General features: G+C 39.0%; 1 protein-coding gene across 1 annotated transcript in view; it reads right to left on the bottom strand.

The window, feature by feature from the left end:
- The window catches only part of CTNNA1 (catenin alpha 1), a 183,638-nt gene that overhangs the window by 111,187 nt on the left and 47,932 nt on the right, over positions 1-24,519 (bottom strand). The window contains exons 4-6 of the mRNA XM_061189651.1: positions 10,207-10,373; positions 9,556-9,675; positions 1,003-1,272 (exon numbers count right to left, since the gene is read on the bottom strand). Coding sequence (XP_061045634.1) covers positions 1,003-1,272; positions 9,556-9,675; positions 10,207-10,373 — 557 coding nt within the window. The remainder of the gene's footprint in view (positions 1-1,002; positions 1,273-9,555; positions 9,676-10,206; positions 10,374-24,519) is intronic.

Genomic DNA, 24,519 nt, shown 5'->3' with positions numbered 1-24,519 from the left:
ACTGTCTTTACCCAAGACAAAGTAAAGGGGTGAGACAAAGGAAAGAAAAGTAAAGACCAGAAAAAACTGTTAAAATGCACTCCATTATATTGATTCTATACCTCAAAGCACTCCTGCTAATGAAAGGATGCTGGTCACCTGGAAGGCAATTTTCCCTTATGTTAATTAAAAAAAAAAAATAACATAACAGTTGGTTTAAAACAACAACAACAACAAAAAAAACCATTTAAAAAAAACTTAAACTGCTGCCATCTACTGGAAGCCATGAGGCATTGTGGGTAGGAATTTAAAACCATAAAACACACCCCAAAAAATTAAGATTAAAGTTGATACATAGGATAGTGTGTACACAGAATATATACACAGAACAGATCTGGGGCATCATCTATAAAAGGTAATTATATGGCATTATGCTAAGGAAGTATTTTAATCCTAAATTTGCTTCCACTTGATTAAATTTTGTCTATTATTTAGTCATTGAGAAGAGAAGTGTATCTAGTCAGACAAGTCAGATTAAGAATGACAGCACTTCTGCTGTAGTCACTTATGATGTGTCTGTATCTCTCACTGACTGTGAGCCCCTGGAGGGCAGAGCCTAAGCACACTTTGCCTCTGTATCTCCCATAGCTTCATATCTACCAGAAGGTTAAAGTCTTGATTGAAATGAACCAAATTCATATCTTCACTAAAGAATGACCTCATAGGAAACACAAGTTGCATAAAAGAATTCAGAAGCTTAAAACTAAAAAAGAAAAGAGAAGGGAAGGGGAAGGGGAAGAGGAAGAGGAAGGGGAGAAGGAAGGGGAGAGGGAAGAAAAGATAAATGTTTTAGGCCAAGTCAAGATCAAGTAGACTGATGGTTCATAAAATTTCTTTCAACTTAGACTACAAATCTAAGTAGAAATTGAGCTTTCATGAGAAACCTTGATCACATTTCCCCAGAAATCTGTTAACTTTGAGGGATGGTCAAGAGCCTGTAGTCTCCTCCCAAGTATAACTTACATCAAAGTTATTGAGGGCATATGCCAGTTCTCCTCCTCCTCCACCCTGGTGCTGGGAGGCATCATCTGATGCAGTAGCCTGGGCTGCATTAGAAATGCCTGTGACCGCCTGCTGCAGCTGCTTATATATCAGGTCTCTGTTGGCCTTATAGGCTGCGACATCAGGGTGCTGTAGGCATGCTTGGGATGCAGTATAGAGGATTGGAATGTTTTTCTGCAGGATTCCTCTGGCTGCAGCCATCTGATCACGATGGCCCATATCTTTCAGTTCCTACAAGAGTAAAACAAGAATATGGGTTCTACTCATAAAAATTTGTCACTGAATTCTGAAAAGTTAGAATTTCTACTAATTAGACAATATTTTCATTAACAGTCTGGCTTGAAAGTTCATCACAAAGGAGGCAGTACGGCTTAGTAGGTAAGAGTTCAAACTTTTCCAAAACACACAGACCTGAATTTGAATCTCCAGCTCTAATTTTTACTATTATGATCCTATTTAAACTCTCCACGCTCAGTTTCACCTTCTGTAAAATAGGAGCAATAATATTACCTCTCTTACAATTGAGGATTAAATGGAACAATGCATGTAAAGCATCTAGAACAGCACTATATAAAAAAACAAAACATAAAACTGACTAGCATCTTGATTACAACTTTATAAAGATGGATGTACCTATTCCAACCAAAATAGAAAAATCAGAGACACATTTAAACACACTAAAACTTATTAAGAGGATCTCTTTTTTATTAACTTATAAAAGTTCACTGAAAGATTTTTGTGAAATTTGGGATGGGATACCACAAGTGTACACAAACTACGCAAACCAGCCAGGTGAGGATGTGGCAGGCTGTTCTCCCAAGTACAGAACATCTCCCTTCCCCCATCCCAAAGACCACCTTAGGACCTGGATTATTAAGGCATAAAGCTGAGGCTCGTGGACTCCATGACTTTAATCCAAAAGGTTTGTATTTCACTGTAATACTCTATAGACATGTAGTCTTAGGTGAAACTGTCCTTTTTCAATTTTCTCTACCCCATAATTATAATTCAGAGTTAAAAGGATTTGAGGTTCCTAACATGGTTTCAACTACCAGCATCTACTTGCTAAACTGGGTGAATATGTTAAGTGACAATTAAGTGATACCAATAATAAGCAAGATGGAAAGGGGGTATTTCTGGTTCCCCTATGTTACTGCAATTACTCAGAGAAAACTAAGTCTTCGGTACATGTGGATTGCCACCACAGAAGAGAAATATAAGTGATAACCATAACTGACCACCAACTGTTCCAACTCTATTTTACGTGTGATCCTAGAATTTCAATGTTAATGTCACCAACTGAATCCTAGAGTACAAATTTAAATGTTTTTAAAATGAGTATTACATGTGCAAACAGTAAGAGAAAACTGACTTAGAAAGGCCAAAGTCAATTACTCAACTTAAAGTCTGACAGCTGTTTAATGGCTCATCTTTCTAAATGAGTTCCTAATTAAGCATTAGAACACCAAACCTCCTCCCTTTTCCTGAAACTTCATCTCACTATATGTTTTAGGTTTGCATCTTTATTCAAACCTTGTATAATATGACAGCTTACTTTTCCTCCTAGATTTCTTTTCTCATTTGGAATCTGAATTTGCAAGCAATAGCGCACAGCACTCCAAATGCCCTGTAGCACCGTACATTAGGCTAAATATTCATAAACAGGACCCTGTGGATTTTGAGAATCAGTGATCATTTCAAGACTCAAGCTATGACAGGGGGTTGAGGCTCACCATTATGCTTAAACAGCTGGTGCACGTGTTCTGTATGGCATTTTCTAAATGTCTTGCCCTCACCACAACCTCAGGGACTTTTAAGTTTTCTAAGGAGGCATTTGCCTTTAAGCACTTAATAATGTCCTTTGGTTTTTTTTTTGTTTTTTTTTTAAATTTTATTTATTTATTTATTATTTATGGCTGTGTTGGGTCTTCGTTTCTGTGTGAGGGCTTTCTCTAGTTGCGGCAAGCGGGGGCCACTCTTTATCGCGGTGCACGGGCCTCTCACTATCGCGGCCTCTCTTGTTGCGGAGCACAGGCTCCAGACGCGCAGGCTCAGTAGTTGTGGCTCACGGGCCTAGTTGCTCCGCGGCATGTGGGATCTTCCCAGACCAGGGCTCGAACCCGTGTCCCCTGCATTAGCAGGCAGATTCTCAACCACTGCGCCACCAGGGAAGCCCTGTCCTTTGTTTTATAAAATGTTTTGCAATCAACTTTGGCATTCTTCCTAAGTATCTATAACCTAGATATCAGCACAGCCTCTTGTAAAGGTTAGCAAAGACACTTGTGGTCACCTAAAGTTATAATAGGTGTCAAAATTACTATTCAACATCTGAGTTTCCTAAAGCCACTGCCTGGCCTGGTATGATAAACTCCTACTTTTCCAAAGACTACATCAGGTTCAATACTCAGAAATAGGACCCCATGGATTTACAGAGTCGATGATCATTTCAAGACTCAAACTATGACAAAGGTCTAGGGCTCACCATTATGCGTAAGCAGCTAGTGTACATGTTCTGTGTGGCATTTTCTAAATGTCTTGCCCTCATCACAATGTATCTTTGATAGACTTCTTTTTACAAGTATATATTTTAATCTATGATGAAAATGACAGCCACCATCGTTTGTCCTAACTGCTAAGGTGTTCTATTTTCTCTCTTTAGAATTGCTTTTGCCATAGGACAAAGAAACTAGGTTTTGTTAAGATAGGAAAATAGACACTATCACAAGGCAGCACTACTTACTATAATAATGATCAATCATAAGAATTCTTTTCAAGATATATAGTCCTGATAAGTAACCCAGATTAGTGAAAAAAGGTGAGCTATTAAGCAGTGTAATAGATTACTTAGAAAATTATAGAGTTCCTTGGTCTACTTTAGCCTTCATGATTCACCAATTTGACCAGTCCAGTTATATTTCAAACAGACTCAGGAACAAACAGAAAACATAAAGTGGAAATGACCCCTTTCAACATAATTTGAACCAACTATCACATGCAGTGACCAAGAAACAGAAGCTAAATTCTAAGCAATCCATAACACTTTCTAACCAAGACCTGGAAATTCAAGTGAAAGTTTCCTCTCATGTCCCTCTTAACAATATAAAACTGTAGCCATAGATACTTTTTTTTTTGGCCACACCACACAGGATACAGAATCTTAGCTCCCCAACCAGGGATCAAACTCCGTGACCCCCCCAGAGTCTTAACCACTGGACTGCTAGGGAAGCCCCCATAGATACTTTTGATCAGATGTCTTCTCTTGGATTCAAATGACTATAACTTAAAGAAATGGTCCATGGTCAAACCCATCCAGTATAGGTGATTTACACATAAAACAGTGGCAGTACTATCCATTACCAATTTGTCTGTTCAGGCTTTCAGAAAAATAATCATGAAAGACTTCACAGACTAGGGAAAAAGCACAACATTTTTACCAAACCTATTTCAACAAGCTCATGTACCTGGGTGGGTAGAATGTAAACATCAAAGTATTCCATCTTTAGCATATTAGGGAGGCAGAGTTGACAATGTAAGGCAGAGGTAGTCCTCTTCACAGGAACCAGGGTGGATGCTGGCAGATCCTTACCTCTGCCATCTATTTCACCCTTACAGTCAAATAAGAGCCTGCAGCCTAATAGAAATTCAAAACTTCTAGTCAGCAAATAATATTCTAGCCCAAGAAAGTAACAGATTATGGCCACACACAGAATCCCATTCCAGGATGGATCTGCAGTACAGCAAAATGGGTTATTCTCTCTTTAAACAAATATTTATTGAACACTACTGTAGATACATGTAGGCCATGTTGTAGGCATTAGGGATTATAGCAGCAGTTTAAACAAAATCCCTGTCCTCTGGAGCCAGACAAGCCTAGGTTCAAAACCTGGCTCCACCACTTACTAGACGAATGTCCATGCCAAATTACTTAACCTCTCTATGCTACATACAGTTCCTTCACCTATAAAAACTAATATCTGATCAATTATAGGATCTACCTTATACTGTTTTTGTAAAAATTAAACAAATTCATGTTTATCAAGGAATTGTAACAGTGTTTAGCACATAGTAAACACCTTTTTAAAGTTATTCATTATTATTTTCAGCAACATCCTCACCCCCACGCCACGTTCCAGAAAAACCTTAGAGACAAATAGGTAAATCCCAGAGTGCCTGTAGATCTCATAAGGTTCAACATTTCCTCACTGGGTGGCAGCTGCTTAAATGGTACAAGGGAGGCTAAAGCATCCAAGTACACACATCACATCCAAATACTGCTCTTGAGGAAACACCCTTTTTCTGGACTAGGGCTGCCTGCAAATATAAAAGGCTTGATGAGGAGGTAAATTATTACATACCACACCTGGGAAGAGAAGGAAAGGTCAAAGGTGAAAACAGTCCAGGGTACTAAGCATACAGCAGTAGAGGAATTCTGCCAGAAAACACATGTGGAAAATTGTGACCAGTAACTGAAGGAGGCCAATGGGCAGTATCTAAAAGGGAGAATGAAGTTTCCACCAGGCTGGTACTTTAGGATAAAATGAGTTGAGTTTAATTCCCAAAAAAAGCACTAGTTTACAGAAATATACACCAAGGCCCAGGCCCTATAAAAAGTCATTTTACGATCAGAAGGCACACAGGCACCCACAGCCAGCCTATTCAACAAATTCTACTGTAGGAGGCTAAGGCTAAAGGCTAAAGGTTAAAGAATTAGGTCCAAGGAAAACTATAAATGACCATGACACACTACAAACCCAAGACAAACTTTAAAATGTATCATTCCAGATACCAGCAGAGGGACTTCCCTGGTGGTCCAATGGTTAAGAATCCACCTTCCAATGCAGGGGACGCGGGTTCAATCCCTGGTCTGGGAACGAAGATCCCACATGTCGCGGGGCAACTTAAGCCTATGCACCACAACTAGAGAGCCCGAGTGCCGCAACTAAGACCCAACACAGGCAAACAAACAAATAAATAAATAATTAATTAAAAAAAAAAAAAAAGATACCAGCAGAAAACAGATGGTAAAATCAAACAAACTGGGCAATTCAAAGATGGTTTAGGGACTATGCTACAAAAGGTATGGGCAAAGTACAGGAAAACCACAGGCTATTAGGGCACTTAGGCCCAAAGAGACAAAACGAGGCAGCAGTTACCAGAACCCAGGAAGTGAGGTGTGGGGAGAATACCACCCAAGAGAGGCTATGACTTTTAGCAACCCAGGGCAACCAGCAGGGAGGGATAAAACCCTATCCTCACTGTCCTCTGATCTCCTAATGGTGCTCCCAGTGGCCAATCCAACCAGAAGCCAGAGGGCAAAGAAGCCCCTGGATGCAGTCCAGACAGGTCAGGTCCCTGGGGCAGAGAGCAGGGTGACCAAGGGCAGAAAGCAGACATGGAGGTGCTACAGAAGATCATCTGACATGTTAACTAATAATTTCAAGATTTTTATGACATCTTATTTTGGAGACATGTTTGAAATTCACTACTTTTTTTTTTTTTTTTAAATACATCAGGGATTATGAAGGAACTCTTCATGGATTCATGGCACACAGAATTAAAACTGAGGCAGCATTACTTTCCAGTAAGTTTCTCCAGTAGCATACAAAATTCTGGACTATTATTGTGTTTATCTCAAGAACATCATCAATTTACTTATTCCACCATTTTGCAAAGATATGCAATAGTGTCAGTCTAAATGTTCTCACTTTCCTCAAATAATAGTAAGTCTTCCTAAGTCAAAATCAGACTAGGTTTTAAGACAGTAAGACTATTCACCAAACTTTATTTTTTAAATATAACTAACATTCATTTCACATATCCAAAAGAGAACTTATATCAAGAATGTTAAGTAAAATAAATTGTGAACATAATTTGGCCAGCTTGCCATATTTATAAAATTACCATACTATCATACAACAAGTTCTTCTTAGGATCAATCAGCCCCAGCAAAAAGAAAAAAACTCTCTTGCACTATTGGTGGGAATGTAAATTGATACAGCCACTATGGAGAACAGTATGGACGTTCCTTAAAAAACTAAAAATGGAATTACCATATGACCCAGCAATCCCACTACTGGGCATATACCCAGAGAAAACCATAATTCAAAAAGACACATGCACCCCAATGTTCATTGCAGCACTATTTACAATAGCCAGGTCATGGAAGCAACCTAAATGCCCATCGACAAACGAATGAATAAAGAAGATGTGGTACATATATACAATGGGCTATTACTCAGCCATAAAAAGGAATGAAATTGGGTCATTTGTAGAGACGTGGATGGATCTACAGACTGTCATACAGAGTGAAGTAAGTCAGAAAGAGAAAAACAAATATCATATATTAACGCATGTATGTGGAACCTAGAAAAATGGTACAGAGGAACCAGTTTGCAGGGCAGAAATAGAGACACAGATGTAGAGATCAAACGTATGGACACCAAGGGGGGGGAGTGGCGGGGGGGGGGTGGTGGTGTGATGAATTGGGAGATTGGGATTGACATATATACACTAATATGTATAAAATGGATACCTAATAAGAACCTGCTGTATAAAAAAATAAATAAAATTCAAAAAGAAAAAACTACTTGTGATTTATGTGATGGAACATAAGCCAACACAAGGACAAATGATAAAAGCACACTGAGCCTACACTAACTAAATTACTCAGGCAATACAACAAATCTAGCTATATTATCATGTGTAATATTAAGTACTGGAAATGTAAAACCAGGATCTCATATGTACAGATTCAGTCTGATCACATCTTACAGCTTAAAATATGAGCAATAACTACTATTCACCAACTGCCCACTGCTGAGGGCCTATTGAGTGTCTGGCACTATATTAAATACTTCACACACATTCTTTAATTTAATTCTCTCAACCCTGTGGGGTAGAATTTTATACTAATGTAAATGTAACCAAATGAAAGCTGAAGTCTCCAAAGCTGAGGCTGTCATATATTGGACATTTACAGTATTGACCCCATGTTCCTCATGCCTGTCAGAGTTCTTGCTGCATGTTCCTATTGTCAGGAAGGCTACCCCTGTCACAGACAAGAAGGCAGATCTTCATTACTCTGAGTCAGATAGAGTTAACTGCTTTCCCCTTACCAATGATTAGTAAGGAATGGGTATGTCATACAATCCATATTTAGGGCAAATCTGTTAGAGGCTTCTAGATCATTTGCTTATAACGAGAGACATATGGAAGAAACAGTCCTTTTTTTTCCTCACTGGACATATTGATGCGTGCAAATGTCATACCTAGAGCTTCTACAGCCATCCAGTGCCAGGCACTCTGAAGATGGCAGTGCTGGAAAATGTCAAGAAACTGAATCCTTGATGATACTGCAAAGCCTTTAAATTTAACAACCCTGAAGTCACTTAACCTAACTTGGGGCTTCTAATTAGTGAGAATATAAACCCCTCAATGTTCAAGCAGTTTTGGAGCTGGGTTTTCTGTAAACTGCAGCATAAAATATTTTAACCAATACAGGTATTGGCTAACAATAATAAGAATTCAGGACTTCCCTGGTGGCGCAGTGGTTAAGAATCCGCCTGCCAATGCAGGGGACACGGGTTCGAGCCCTGGTCCAGGAAGATCCCACATGCTGCGGAGCAACTAAGCCCGTGAGCCACAACTACTGAGCCTGCGCAGCACAACTACTGAAGCCCGTGCACCTAGAGCCCGTGCTCCGCAACAAAAGAAGCCCGTGCACCACAACGAAGAGTAGCCCCTGCTCGCCGCAACTAGAGAAAGCCCGCACACAGCAACGAAGGCCCAACGCAGCCAAAACTTAATTAATTAATTAAAAAAAAAAAAAAGAATTCATCTTCTCAGCGCTCTTTAAAAATAAGAATAGCACAAGCTTGACCAGGACTATGGAAATTATAAGAGCTGGATGGTGACACATGCATCCCCCCTACGGAACACACATCTAACACACAGCATCCAGGAACGGCACAGGGAAGACTTCAAGCACCCCAACAGCAAAATGCCAAAGGGCTAGCAAAGGCTGGAAAAATAAGAACACTGATCCACATACCACACAACACAAATTCCTAACACTATGAAAACTACTAATAATGAATGGTAAGAAACACTTTAAAAGTTACAAAATATGGAGGGGGAGGTACTTACTGGTATAGAAGTAATTCCAATATGTTTTGACTGGTTTAAGGTTTTTAAAAGTTTGAATTAAACTCCACCACCAACTCAAGTTCATCCTTGAACACACAGAACAAAAGCCTATCACTTCTCCAGACACTATCACAAACTGCTAAGCTCCCTAAAGTAAAATTTTCACAGGAATCAAAATAGGAGCAAAACATGAATACAACTTAATTCTAACTTTATTAACAATACTGAAAGGACACATCATAAACTTAATATTTTAATGGAACTATATTAGCAGAGGGAGATAATGGTACCTTTTGAAAACTTAAGTAAAATCGATTTTTCCCACTAGGTAATAATATAAACAAATGTATCCCCAAATAATGGTTGTACCTGTTGTCTTTTGGCTGCCATAATGTTCAGCTTATCCACTTCAGGTTTCAGGGCCTTATATTGTATTCCCAAGTCCTGTTCAGTGCCAGCATTCCTCAGTTTCAAGATACCGTCTTCTACCTATAAAACACACACCCCCAAAAGAAAAATTCTCAACAATACAAGTCTGTACATAAAGAAGATCTAGAATTTTTTATTCCTTTCGACAGCTACTCACATAGCAATCCAAACTTCCTCTACAATTTACATGGCCCTCAAACATTTGAGCAGCTACTACGTGGGAGTTTTATGGGAGGTGGGGAAGGACAGCATTATTGTGACTTCCATCTAAAAGGATACAATTTAACATATCTTGATTTCTCAACTCTGGAACTCTACTGGTACAAGGAAATGTTTAATCACTACCACAAAAAGGGAAGGAGTCAAAACAAAACCTTTTCTGCAAATTCTTTATTAGAACAAAGACAACACAGCAGAGCCAGTATGATGTTCACTTGGAACAGAGGAGTGAGTGGAAATTAAAAACATTCCTGGTCCATTTAGGTAAACCAAGTTCAAAACCAAACCAAACCCTAAGAAATGTTGAACTAAGTATGGCCAGCAGCAGCCTCGCTGTGATAGAACAAATTACAGACGTAGGCCTATACTTACAACTTTCAGCTGAACAAGTAATCTGTAGACATCTGCCATGTCAGCCAAAATAAGCAGCCGGGTAACAGCAGAGAGCAAAGCTCGAGCTGCCCGAACCATGTTGCCACGCTTCACGGAAGAGCAGGGATCATCTGCAAACTCTCCAGCAGCACTCTTCATCAAATCACCTGTTTTACAGAACAGAAAAACAAACTCAGCAGAATGAACCAAATAACTGGTTTGCATTTTAAAAAAATAAAAATAATTCAAACTTTGTATATTTCATGTGCAGAATTTAGTTTAAGGATTTTTATTTTTGTTGTTTTTTCTTTTTTTTGTTTTCTAGCTGTCCCTAAGAAAAGCACCTTCATACATTCCTGGTAAAAGCACAATATCTAGAAAGTGATTTAGCACTATGTATCAAGAGCCTTAAAAATACTTCTTTCCATTGATCTAATAATACTCTTTTCCAAGAAGGACCATTATATGTATCCTAATGGAAAAAAAAAAATTCAAGATTTGAATGGGAGAAAAAAATGGATCTAATGCAATCTACCCTCACATCCACAGAATGATACAGAAACACAGCAACCATTATGTAGGACCATCATACTTCATTAACCATCACAACCACCTAATGCATACAGCTCAAACAGAAACTCAATGGTATGTTCAGTCACTGACTCATTCATTTTCCTCATAGCAAAACACTTCCAACAGCTCAAATGCTCAACCAAGCATCTAGTTAAGTAAATTATGGTAAAGCCTACAATTGACTATTATGCAAATATTAACACATATATGGAAAAAAATGTTAAAGCTTATGATGAAACCTTAAGCAGAAAAAAAAAGATGAAATGATAAATGTATGTAATCTGTGTTTAAAAAAATACAGAAAAGACTGGAGTCAAAAGACAAATAGGGACTTCCCTGGTGGTCCAGGGGTAAAGAATCCGCCTTCCAATGCAGGGCACGTGGGTTTGATCCCTGGTCGGGGAACTGAGATCCCACATGCCGTGGGGCAACTGAGCCCATGCGCCACAACTATTGAGCTCAAGCGCCTCAACAAGAGAGCCCAAGTGCCACAAACCACAGAGCCCAAGTGCCCTGGAGCCCACATGCCACAACTAGAGAGAGAAAACCCGCACACCACAACTTGAGAGAAGCCCATGGGCTGCAACGAAAGATCCGCATGCTTCAACGAAGATCCGGCGTGCGGCAACTAAGACCCGATGCAGCCAAAAAAAATAAAATAAATAAATAAATAATTTTTTCTAAAAAAAGACAAATAATAGTTATACTAGGTTACAATCTGACTCTTTACATTATTCCGTACTTATGAAAACATTTTCTATAACAGGTATTATATCCATAATTTTTAAAATTAGGCTAAAAACATACATTTTACTATAGTTATTAGGAATATCCAACTTATACAATCCCGGCTTCAACAATGCTAAGAAGTTACTTATAACATTTCCTAGAAACTTGTAAAATAACTTATACTTTTTTGTTATGTGTTTCTAATAATAATCATTTAAGGTGCCTATCGTTTCTCTTTTCTTATAGCTGAAAGCAACTGTAGGGCCAGGGCTGTGTCTGTTCCACCAGTTATACTGACAGTGCCTCTATGGTGACTATCTTTGGATTCCTGGAAAATTACTCCCTTCCTTGGCTGAACATGTCCACTTCAGATTAAAGCCTAAAGGCTATTCACTCTCTCATCTCTTCCACAAATGTAAAAAAATTGCACTATCAAGAAGCCTAGCTACTTCTTTTTTTTTTTAATTTGTTTATTTTGGGCTACGTTGGATCTTCGTTGCGGTGCGCGGGCTTCTCACTGCAGTGGCTTCTCTTGTTGCAGAGCACTGGTTCTAGGCACACAGGCTTCAGTAGTTGTGGCTCGCGGGCTCTAGAGTGCAGGCTCAGTAGTTGTGGTGCACAGGCTTAGTTGCTCCACGGCATGTGGGCCTTCCCGGACCAGGGATCGAACCCATGTCCCCTGCATTGGCAGGCGGATTCTTAACCACTGTGCCACCAGGGAAGTCCTAGAAGCCTAGCTACTTCTGAAGAGACCTACCAAATTTCTCCTAGCTATCAAATTTAGTTGCAGAATGTGGGATTAGGGGGAAAAAGTTAAATTCACCCTCAGATTCATATATTAATTAGGCTAAGAAGCACAATATAGTATTAAGAGCAAAGACAAGCTCTGCGTATTTGTCAGGTCAGAAATAACTCACAATGAAGAATTTCATAGTTAAAAGTTTTCCTGGATCTAAGATACAGACATACGACAATTATGTGGATACTTAACAAAAATGTTATTTTATGGTACTTAAAAAGACAGAGCTCAGCCATTCATTTATTTATTCAACAAATATTTGAGCACCCACTATACATTAAAGGCCAGCGATATAGTGCTCAAGAAACAGCCCATGTCCTCATGGAGCTCTATGGAGGGGGGAAGACAGACGAGCAAACAATTAAAAGCTGATTAAGACAAGGCGCCTGTACTCAAAGGGCCCACAAATTAGGGAATATTACAATGCAGTCAAAATTACAATAGCACTGTGGACAAGGAGCTATGGGAATATATCAGGAAAAATTATTTACTCATGTAAGAAGTTGTCTCTAAAGCCTTGCAGAAAAAGATATTTGCCTAATATTAAGCAAGGGATATTAAATAAGAAATATTGGCCTTATACAATAAAAAGAATTCCACCTATTTATTGAGAGCTTATTACACACTAAAACAAACAAATAAATCCAGTGCCAGGGATATGAAGCTAAGCAAGACTTACCTCTGCTTTCAAATGGTTTATAAACCAGAAAAGAAGAAAGTGATCATACAGAAATTATGTGGCATTTCTAACATACGAGCTTTAAGAAAGGCACAAAGTAGCACAGGGTCAAAAAAGGAAGCACTAACGACCAGTTAGGGGTATAAGTGAAATGCCAGCAACAGTTTTATTGAAGACATGGTGCTCTGAAATGGACTCTACCCTCAAAGGATAGGAAGAACTTGGGGCAGTAGAGTTAAGGGAGCTGGCACCTCAAGCAAAAGGAACAGCAACATAGTAATATCTAACATTTATTAAATGCCCACTCCATGGCACTACGCATATTTTATTTAATCCTATGAACCACCTAGAAAGTAGGTGGTATTAGCCCTTCTTTACAAAAGAGATAACTAAAGCTTAGACAAGTTAACTAACTTAATAGGAACTAACTTAACTTGATTAAGTTAGTTACTATTTCACCTAATAGTAAATGAGAGAGACAGGATTTGTAATGCTTAATGCCTATGTTCTTAGAACCACTTAACAAGCTGGGTATACAATAAAAAGGCGTGTTTGAGGGCTGAGTTCTCTAGTCTAACTTGGAAGTAAAGGATGTGTATAGAAGCATCAGATGATGGGGGTGGGGGTGGATATGATGATGGGTAGAAAGGCCATGGACAGAGTACAAAGAAGAATCCCTGAGCCAAAGAGGGAAATCAAGGTCAACCTAACAAAAGCATATATAATAAACCTGGCCAGTGATATGGGTCAGAAAGCCACAGTAAGAGCCCAGGAAAGAACAGTAGTAAATTATAAATGCAGGGGTCAAATGATATGATAACCTTTGATTATTAAGAGGGAGGGAGGGAATTCCCTGGCAGTCCAGTGGTTAAGGACTCCACGCTTTCACTGCCAAGGGCCCGGGTTCAATCCCTGGTTGGGGAACTAAGACCCCACAAGCTGGGTGGCACGGCTAAAAAAAAAAAAAAAAAAAAAAAAAAAAAAAGGGGGGGGAAAGAAAGCATGGTGGAAGATTACTTAAAGGATTCAAGGTACAGCTGTCCTGAGATGGAGAGGAGGGCCAGAGCATACTATATGTGTGCACATGAACTGGGGAAGATTTAAAAAAAAAAAAAAAGCTGCAGCCCTTGAGACTGTGGCTTTAGGAGTAAGGGAAAGAAGACTCTGTGACAAGAGAAACAAAGAGACCCAAGATGACAAACTGTCTAAAACAAGAAGATAAGCATTTGCAAAGGAAAGTGGTCAACAAAATCAAATATATACATATAAATCACTGGAATAGAATTGAGAATCCAGAAATACAGTGAATTTATTTTCAAAAAGGCTGCCAAGACCATTCAATAGGGGGAAAACAGTGTTTTTAACAAATAGTGCTGGGACAACTGCATATCCACACGAAAAACAATGAAGTTGGACCACTACCTCATGCCATGTACTTTCAAAAATAGATCAGGGCTTCCCTGGTGGCACAGTGGTTGAGAATCTGCCTGCCAATGCAGGGGACACGGGTTCGAGCCCTGGTCTGGGAAGATCCCACATGCCGCGGAGCAACTGGGCCCGTGAGCCACAATTACTGAGCCTGCGCGTCTGGAGCCTGTGCTTCGCAACAAGAGAGGCCGCGATAGTGAGAGGCCCGCGCACCGCGATGAAGAGTGGCCCCCGCTTGCCACAACTAGAGAAAGCCCTCGCACAGAAACGAAGACCCAACACAGCCATAAATAAATAAATTAATCAATTAAAAAAAAAAAAAGTTAAAAAAAAAAAAAATAGATCAAAACCAAATGTAAGAGCTACAATTATAAAACACTTAGAAGAAAACATTGATAAAGTCTTGAAGAACTCTGATTAGGCAATGGTTTCTTAGCTATGACACCTAAAGTGTCATATATAAAGAAAAAAAGATAAAAACTGGACATCATCAAAATTTTAAATTTTTGTGCTTCTAAGGACACTATCAAGAAAATGAAAAGACCCACAGAATGGGAGAAAATTTTTGAAAACCATATATCTGATAAGGATCGACTATCCACATTATATAAAAAAGTCTTAAAACCAACAATAAAAAGACAAATAATCCAATTTAAAATAGGCAAAGGAATTATACCACACCTCTCCAAAGAAGATATATAAATGGCTAATAAGCACATGAAAAGATGCTCAACCTCCTTTGCTGTAAGGGCAATGCATATCAAAATCACTAAATATAATCATTCAAGAATGAAGGCAAGGAGATTGGTTCAAGATGGCAGAATAGAAGGACGTGCACTCACTCCCTCTTGTGAGAACACCAGAATCACAACTAACTGCTGAACAATCATTGACAGGAAGACACTGGAACTCACTAAAAAAGATACCCCACATTCAAAGACAAAGGAGAAGCCACAATGAGATGGTAGGAGGGGCGCAATCACAATAAAATCAAATCCCGTAACTGCTGGGTGGGTGACTCACACACTGGAGAACACTCATACCACAGAAGTCCATCCACTGGAGTGAAGGTTCTGAGCCCCATATCAGGCTTCCCAACCTGGGAGTCCGGCCACGGGAGGAGGAATTCCTAGAGAATCAGACTTTGAAGGCTACCGGGATTTGATTGCAGGACTTCGACAGGACTGCAGAAAACAGAGACTCCACTCTTGGAGGGCACACACAAAGTAGTGTGCGCATCAGGACCCAGGGGAGGGAGCAGTGACCCCAGGGGAGACTGAACCAGACCTACCTGCTAGTGTGGGACGTTCTCCTGCAGAGGTGGGGGGGTGGCTACATCTCACCGTGAGGACAAGGACACTGGCAGCAGAACTTCTGTGGAGTACTCCTTGGCGTGATCCCTCCCAGAGTCCGCCATTAGCCCCAAGAAAGAGCCCAGGTAGGCTCCAGTGTTGGGTTGCCTCAGGCCAAACAACCAACACGAGGGAACCCAGCCCCACCCATCAGCAGTCAAGTGGATTAAAGTTTTACTGAGCTCTGCCCACCAGAGCAACACCCAGCTCTACTCACCACCAGTCCCTCCCATCAGGAAACTTGCACAAGCCTCTTAGATAGCCTCATCCACCAGAGGGCAGACAGCAGAAGCAAGAAGAACTACAATCCTGTTCCTGTGGAACAAAAACCACATTCACAGAAAGATAGACAAGATGAAAAGGCAGAGGGCTATGTACCAGATGAAGGAACAAGATAAAAACCCAGAAAAACAACTAAATGAAGTGGAGATAGGCAACCTTCCAGAAAAAGAATTCAGAATAATGATAGTGAAGATGATCCAGGACCTCGGAAAAAGAATGGAGGCAAAGATCGAGAAGATGCAAGAAATGTTTAACAAAGACCTAGAAGAATTAAAGAACAAACAAACAGAGATGAACAATACAATAACTGAAATGAAAACTACACTAGAAGGAATCAATAGTAGAATAACTGAGGCAGAAGTATGGATAAGTGACCTGGAAGACAGAATGGTGGAATTCACTGCTGCGGAACAGAAGAAAGAAGAATGAAAAGAAATAAAGACAGCCTAAGAGACCTCTGGGACAACATTAAACACAACAACATTCGCATGGTAGGGGTCCCAGAAGGAGAAGAGAGAGAGAAAGGATCTGAGAAAATATTTGAAGAGATTATAGTCAAAAACTTCCCTAACACGGGAAAGGAAATAGCCACCCAAGTCCAGGAACCACAGAGAGTCCCATACAGGATAAACCCAAGGAGAAACACGCCGAGACACATAGTAATCAGATTGGCAAAAATTAAAGACAATGAAAAATTATTGAAAGCAGCAAGGGAAAAACGACAAATAACTTACAAGGGAACTCCCATAAGGTTAACAGCAGAAACTCTACAAGCCAGAAGGGAGTGGCACGATATACTTAAAGCGATGAAAGGGAAGAACCTACAACAAAGATTACTCTACCCGGCAAGGATCTCATTCACATTCGATGGAGAAATCAAAAGCTTTACAGACAAGCAAAAGCTAAGAGAACTCAGCACCACCAAACCAGCTCTACAACAAATGCTAAAGGAACTTCTCTAAGTGGGAAACACAAGAGAGGAAAAGGACCTACAAAAACAAATGCAAAACAATTAAGAAAATGGTCATAGGAATATACATATCTATAATTACCTTAAACGTGAATGGATTAAATGCTCCAACCAAAAGACACAGGCTTGCTGAATAGATACAAAAACAAGACCCATATATATGCTGTCTACAAGAGACCCACTTCAGACCTAGGGACACATACAGACTGAAAGTGAGGGGATGGAAAAAGATATTCCATGCAAATGGAAATCAAAAGAAAGCTGGAGTAGCAATACTCATATCAGATAAAATAGCCTTTAAAATAAAGAATGGTACAAGAGACAAGGAAGGACACTACATAATGATCAAGGGACCAATCCAAGAAGAAGATATAACAATTATAAACATATATGCACCCAACATAGGAGCACCTCAATACATAAGGCAACTGCTCACAGCTATAAAAGAGGAAATCGACAGTAACACAATAATAGTGGGGGACTTTAACACCTCACTTACACCAATGGACAGATCATCCAAACAGAAAATTAATAAGGAAACACAAGCTTTAAACGACACAATAGACCAGATAGATTTAATTGATATTTATAGGACATTCCATCCAAAAACCGCAGATTACACTTTCTTCTCAAGTGCACACAGAACATTCTCCAGGATAGATCACATCTTGGGTCACAAATCAAGCCTCAGTAAATTTAAGAAAACTGAAATCATATCAAGCATCTTTTCTGACCACAATGCTGTCACATTAGAAATCAATTACAGGGGAAAAAACGTTAAAAACACAAACACATGGAGGCTAAACAATACGTTACTAAATAGCCAAGAGATCACTGAAGAAATCAAAGAGGAAATAAAAAAATACCTAGACACAAATTACAACAAAAACACAATGACCCAAAACCTATTCGATGCAGCAAAAGCAGTTCTAAGAGGGAAGTTTATAGCTATACAAGCCTACCTCAAGAAACAAGAAACATCTCAAATAAACAATCTAACCCTACACCTAAAGAACTAGAGAAAGAAGAACAAACAAAACCCAAAGTTAGCAGAAGGAAAGAAATCATAAAGATCAGAGCAGAAATAAATGAAATAGAAACAAAGAAAACAATAGCAAAGATCAATAAAACCAAAAGCTGGTTCTTTGAGAAGATAAACAAAATTGATAAACCATTAGCCAGACTCATCAAGAAAAACAGGGAGAGGACTCAAATCAGTAAAATTAGAAATGAAAAAGGAGAAGTTACAACAGACACCACAGAAATACAAAGCATCTTAAGAGACTACTACAAGCAACTATATGCCAATAAAATGGACAACCTTGAAGAAATGGACAAATTCTTAGAAAGGTATAACCTTCCAAGACTGAACCAGGAAGAAACAGAAAATATGAACAGACCAATCACATGTAATGAAATTGAAACTGTGATTAAAAATCTTCCAACAAACAAAAGTCCAGGACCAGATGGCTTCACAGGTGAATTCTATCAAACATTTAGAGAAGAGCTAACACCCATCCTTCTCAAACTCCTCAAAAAAATTGTAGAGGAAGGAACACTCCCAAACTCATTCTATGAGGCCACCATCACCCTGATACCAAAACCAGACAAAGATACTACAAAAAAAGAAAATTACAGACCAATATCACTGATGAATATAGATGCAAAAATCCTCAACAAAATACTAGCAAACAGAATCCAACAACATATTAAAAGGATCATACACTGTGATCAAGTGGGATTTATCCCAGTGATGCAAGGCTTCTTCAATATATACAAATCAATCAATGAGATACACCATATTAACAAACTGAATAAAAACCATATGATCTTCTCAATAGCTGCAGAAAACGCTTTTGACAAAATTCAACACCCATTTATGATAAAAACTCTCCACAAAGTGGGCATAAGAGGAAACCTACTTCAACATAATAAAGGCCATATACGACAAACCCACAGCAAATATCATTCTCAATGGTGAAAAACTGAAAGCATTTCCTCTAAGATCAGGAACAAGACAAGGATGTCCACTCTCGCCACTATTATTCAATATAGTTTTGGGAAGTCCTAGCCATGGCAATCAGAGAAGAAAAAGAAATAAAAGGAATACAAATTGGAAAAGAAGAAGTAAAACTGTCACTGGTTGCAGATGACATGATACTACACATAGAGAATCCTAAAGATGCCACCAGAAAACTACTAGAGCTAATCAATGAATTTGGTAAAGTTGCAGGGTACAAAATTAATGCACAGAAATCTCTTGCATTCCTATATACTAATGATGAAAACTCTGAAAGAGAAATTAAGGAAACACTCCCATCCACCACTGCAACAAAAAGAATAAAATACCTGGGAATAAACCTACCTAGGGAGACAAAAGACCTGTATCCAGAAAACTATAAGACACTGATGAAAGAAATTAAAGATGATACCAACAGATGGAGAAATATACCATGTTCTTGGATTGGAAGAATCAATATTGTGAAAATGACTATACTACCCAAAGCAATCTACAGATTCAATGCAATCCCTATCAAATTACCAATGGCATTTTTTACGGGAACTAGAACAAAAAATCTTAAAATTTGTATGTAGACACAAAAGACCCCGAACACCCAAAGCAGTCTTGAGGGAAAAAAGCGGAGCTGGAGGAATCAGACTCCCTGACTTCAGACTATACTACAAAGCTACAGTAATCAAGACAATATGGCACTGGCACAAAAACAGAAGCACAGATCAATGGAACAAGATAGAAAGCCCAGAGATAAACCCATGCACCTATGGCCAACTAATCTATGACAAAGGAGGCAAGGTTATACAATGGAGAAAAGACAGTCTCTTCAGTAAGTGGTGCTGGGAAAACTGGACAGCTACATGTAAAAGAATGAAATTAGAACGCTCCCTAACACCATACACAAAAATAAACTCAAAATGGATTAGAGACCTAAATGTAAGACCGGACACTATAAAACTCTTAGAGGAAAACAAAGGAAGAACACTCTTTGACATAAATCACAGCAAGATCTTTTTTGATCCACCTCCTAGAGTAATGGAAATAAAAACAAAAATAAACAAATGGGACCTAATGAAACTTCAAAGCTTCTGCACAGCAAAGGAAACCATAAACAAGATGAAAAGCTTCTGCACAGCAAAGGAAACCATAAACAAGACGAAAAGACACCCCTCAGAATGGGAGAAAATATTTGCAAACGAATCAACAAAGGATTAATCTCCAAAATATATAAACAGCTCATGCAGCTCAATATTAAAAAAACAAACAACCCAATCCAAAAATGGGCAGAAGCCCTAAATAGACATTTCTCTGAAGAATACATACAGACGGCCAAGAAGCACATGAAAAGCTGCTCAACATCACTAATTATTAGAGAATGAAAATCAAAACTACAATGAGGTATCACCTCACACCAGTTAGAATGGGCATTATCAGAAAATCTACAAACAACAAATGCTGGAGAGGGTGCGGAGAAAAGGGAACCCTCTTGCACTGTTGGTGGGAATGTAAATTGATACAGCCACTATGGAGAAGAGTATGGAGGTTCCTTAAAAAACTAAAAATAGAATTACCATATGACCCAGCAATCCCACTACTGGGCATATACCCAGAGAAAACCATAATTCAAAAAGTCACATGCACCCCAATGTTCACTGCAGCACTACTTACAATAGCCAGATCATGGGAGCACCATAAATGCCCATCGACAGATGAATGGATAAAGAAGATGTGGTACATATACAATGGAATATTACTCAGCCATAAAAAGGAACAAAATTGGGTCATTTGTAGAGATGCGGATGGATCTAGAGACTGTCATACAGAGTGAAGTAAGTCAGAAAGAGAAAAACAAATATCGTATATTAATGCATATATGTGGAACCTAGAAAAATGGTACAGATGAACCAGTTTGCAGGGCAGAAATTGAGACACAGATGTAGAGAACAAACGTATGGACACCAAGAGGGGAAGGTGGTGGGGGGTGTGGGTGGTGGTGTGATGATTTGGGAGATTGGGATTGACATGTATACACTGATGTGTATAAAATGGACGACTAATAAGAATAAAAAAAAAATGAAGGCAATAAAAAGAAAATCACTAAATATTACTTCATACCTAGGATATGTTATAATAAAACTATCCTTATACTAGGATAGTTATAATAAAAAAGACAAATAACAATTGTTGGTGAGGATATGGGGAAACTGGAACTCTCATAGCCAATTGGTGGGAATATAAAATGGTACAGCCACTTTGGAAAACAGCCTAGCAGTTCCTCAAAAGATTAAATGTAGAGTTACCATATGACCCATCAATTCTACTCCTAGGTTTATACCCAAGAGAACTGAAAAGAAGTGTCTACACAAAAACGTATACATGAATGTTCACGGAAGCACTATTCATAATAGTTGAAATATGGAAACAATCCAAACATCCATCAATTAATGAATGGATAAATAAAATGTGGTATATCCATACAATGAAATATTTAGCCATAAAAAGGAATAAAGTACATGCTACAACATGGATGAACCCTCAAAGCATTATGCTAAGTGAAAGCAGCCAGCCACAAAAAGCCATATACTGTATTACTCCACTTATATGAAATGTTCACAATAGGTAAATCCAGAGATAGAAACTAGATTAGCAGTTGCCAGGGGCTGGGGCAGAAGGGAAGAGTGAGGACTACTAACTGCTAATAGGTATGAGGTTTCTTTCTAGGGTAATGAAAATGTTCTGGAATTACATAATGGTGATGGCTGTACAACCTTGTAAATATACTAAAAACCACTGAATTGTATGCCTTAAAAGGGTAAATATTATGGGATGTGAATTATTATGACTCAGAAAATAAAAAGATAAACAAGAGTATCAAATGCAGTGACCTGAAAATGCACACACCTTGGAGTTGGAGGTAAGCTTGAGTTTTGACTTTGCCACTTACTAACTATGTGACTGGACTCCATAGCCTGTTTCCTCTTCTGTAATACGTAGAGAATAACTTGCTGTGAGGGTCAACTAATAAGACATACAAAAGGCCTACTTTATTACCTTGCATTAGGAGACAATACGGGGTTGGTAGAAATTATTACTATTAGGTAAAACAAGATGAGAAGACAGAGAAAAGATCTTCATTGCGTTTCCTGAGTATTCAAATCTGTTCACCAATGACCCTCAAGGGCATCCACGCCTTCTTTCAGCAAGTGTTTACTGAGTGCCTGCAATGGGCCAGGCGCTATTCTAAACACTTGGGATAGAAATTAACCAGAGAAAAATTCCTGGCTCCAGGAAGCTTATATTTTAATGAGAGGGAAAGATAATAAACATAATAAATAAATCAATTATGGAGGGGCAGTGACAGAAAGAAGGACAGGGAGAGTGGGGATATAAGATACAATTTAAAATAGGGGGATCAAGGCAGGCCTCATTGAAGAGGTACCACTTGCGGAACGTCTTGAAAAAGGCAGCACAGGAGCAATGTGGCTAACTCAAGGCAACATTCCAAGCAGAGGGAACACCAAGTCAAAGACCCTAGGGCAGATGCACACTAAAATGATCTTGGAAGACCAAGAAAGCCAGTGTGGCTGGCATGGAGGTAATGAGGAACAGCGATTCTGTGGTAGGTGCAAAAGCCAGATTTCAAGGATAACAGAACAAGTTAGAAATAAAACTGCTCTTTCAAGAATTTGGTCTGCTACTAGGAAGGAAAGTCTTTTCTTCTTTTGTTTTTTGTTTTTATTTTTTGTAGGCTTAGCAGTATAATGGAAGAGAGTATGATCATGAACTTACAATCAGACAGAAACTGTAGCTTCACCACTACACAGGTCAGTTTCCACAGCTGTACAACAAATAATACAGGTAATCCTTACTTTGCACAGTAGTGCTGGTCTGTAAAATTGATCACACAAACTGAAACAATGCAATGTGATCTTAATCATCAATGGGAAAAATTACAATTGTCTTGTGACCTTTAAAATTTTTGTCAACAGGTTAAAAGCTCCTTACTATTGATTATAAATATACAGGGAAATTAAATAAAAATAGTACAACTAATATTTATTTAATACATAACAAAACATTATAATAGGGGCTTCCCTGGTGGCGCAGTGGTTAAGAATCCGCCTGCCAATGCAGGGGACACGGGTTCAAGCCCTGGTCCGGGAAGATTCCACATGCCGTGGAGCAAATAAGCCTGTGCGCCACAACTACTGAGCCTGTGCTCTAGAGCCCGCGAGCACAACTACCGAAGCCCGTGTGCCACAACTACTGAAGCCTGCGTGCCTAGAGCCTGTGCTCTGCAACAAGAGAAGCCACCGCAATGAGAAGCCCGCACACCGCAATGAAGAGTAGCCCCCACTCACCGCAACTAGAGAAAGCCCGCACGCAGCAACGGAAGACCCAACGCACCCAAAAATAAAATAAATAAAATAAATCTATTAAAAAAAAAAAAATTATAATAACACTGAGAATGAAAATGTTTTATTTCCTTGTAAGAAAACTACTCAAAAGTAGTTTCTGAACAATGCTTACCTTTTTCAACATGATACAGAGTAAGTATCTTTTTTATCCCTTCACAATTATCCTATTTCTTTCTAAGTTTGGATCCGTTTCCAACATTTCCTTTGCACTTTCAATGTTATGAACTATCTCCAACAGTTCCTTTAATGTGAAGGTTTTGATGACATCACTTTCTCTTGGACATCATTATCCTTTCCATCACAACTACTTTTCTCATTTATGTCAATGTTTGCCTTCACTAAGTTCCTCTGACTGCATATCTAAAGTCTCTTAAACAGCAGCAGTGTCAACATTTCCAGTCAGCTATTTCTTCTGTAACTTGGATTTATCACTTTTTCTTTCTTTGCTGTACTTTCATCTTTGTTAGCAAATTCCCTTTCAATGATCTCTTCTTATAAAATGGCTCACGTGGGTTTATCACTGAGAGACAAGGAGGCAACACAACTACACACTTTGCATGAACTGAATAGTTGCAGTGACCAATCAATCACTAACAGACCTTGAAAGAAGAGACATGATTGGTCAGTGATCGTGATGCAGACCTGTTATTTATGTAGTGATTTGTACACTTCAGAGCTAGCAGCAAAGTCTGTACTGTATACAATCACTCAGTTAACATACTAAAATTTGAACCATGTTATTGGGGAACTGGTATTATGAAACTGTGGTAACAAATTTGTGCATACTGGAACAGTGCAAAGTGAGGACTGCCTCTACGTACCTCCCAGGCTTACTGTGGATATGAAACCCAATGTTTAGGAGAGAGGTTAGAATAGTGCCTGCACTCCCATACTATCTTTTATCACTATGGGAATTAGTTACAGACAGATTGAGGGGGTAAAGGAGGCAAAAAGACACCAAAGACACATAACTAAAGAATGAAGATTCTAGATCACAGACAGGAACACACATAATCAGGACCACAGGAGGAAGTGAGAGCCATGGAGTTCTTGTACCCTCAGATGAGAA

Source organism: Eubalaena glacialis, chromosome 4 (assembly GCF_028564815.1).
Source record: "Eubalaena glacialis isolate mEubGla1 chromosome 4, mEubGla1.1.hap2.+ XY, whole genome shotgun sequence".
In the NCBI taxonomy this organism is placed as follows: Eukaryota; Metazoa; Chordata; class Mammalia; order Artiodactyla; family Balaenidae; genus Eubalaena; species Eubalaena glacialis.
The sequence above is the reverse complement of the archived record's forward strand: the minus strand, read 5'-3'. Positions and strand labels throughout refer to the sequence as shown.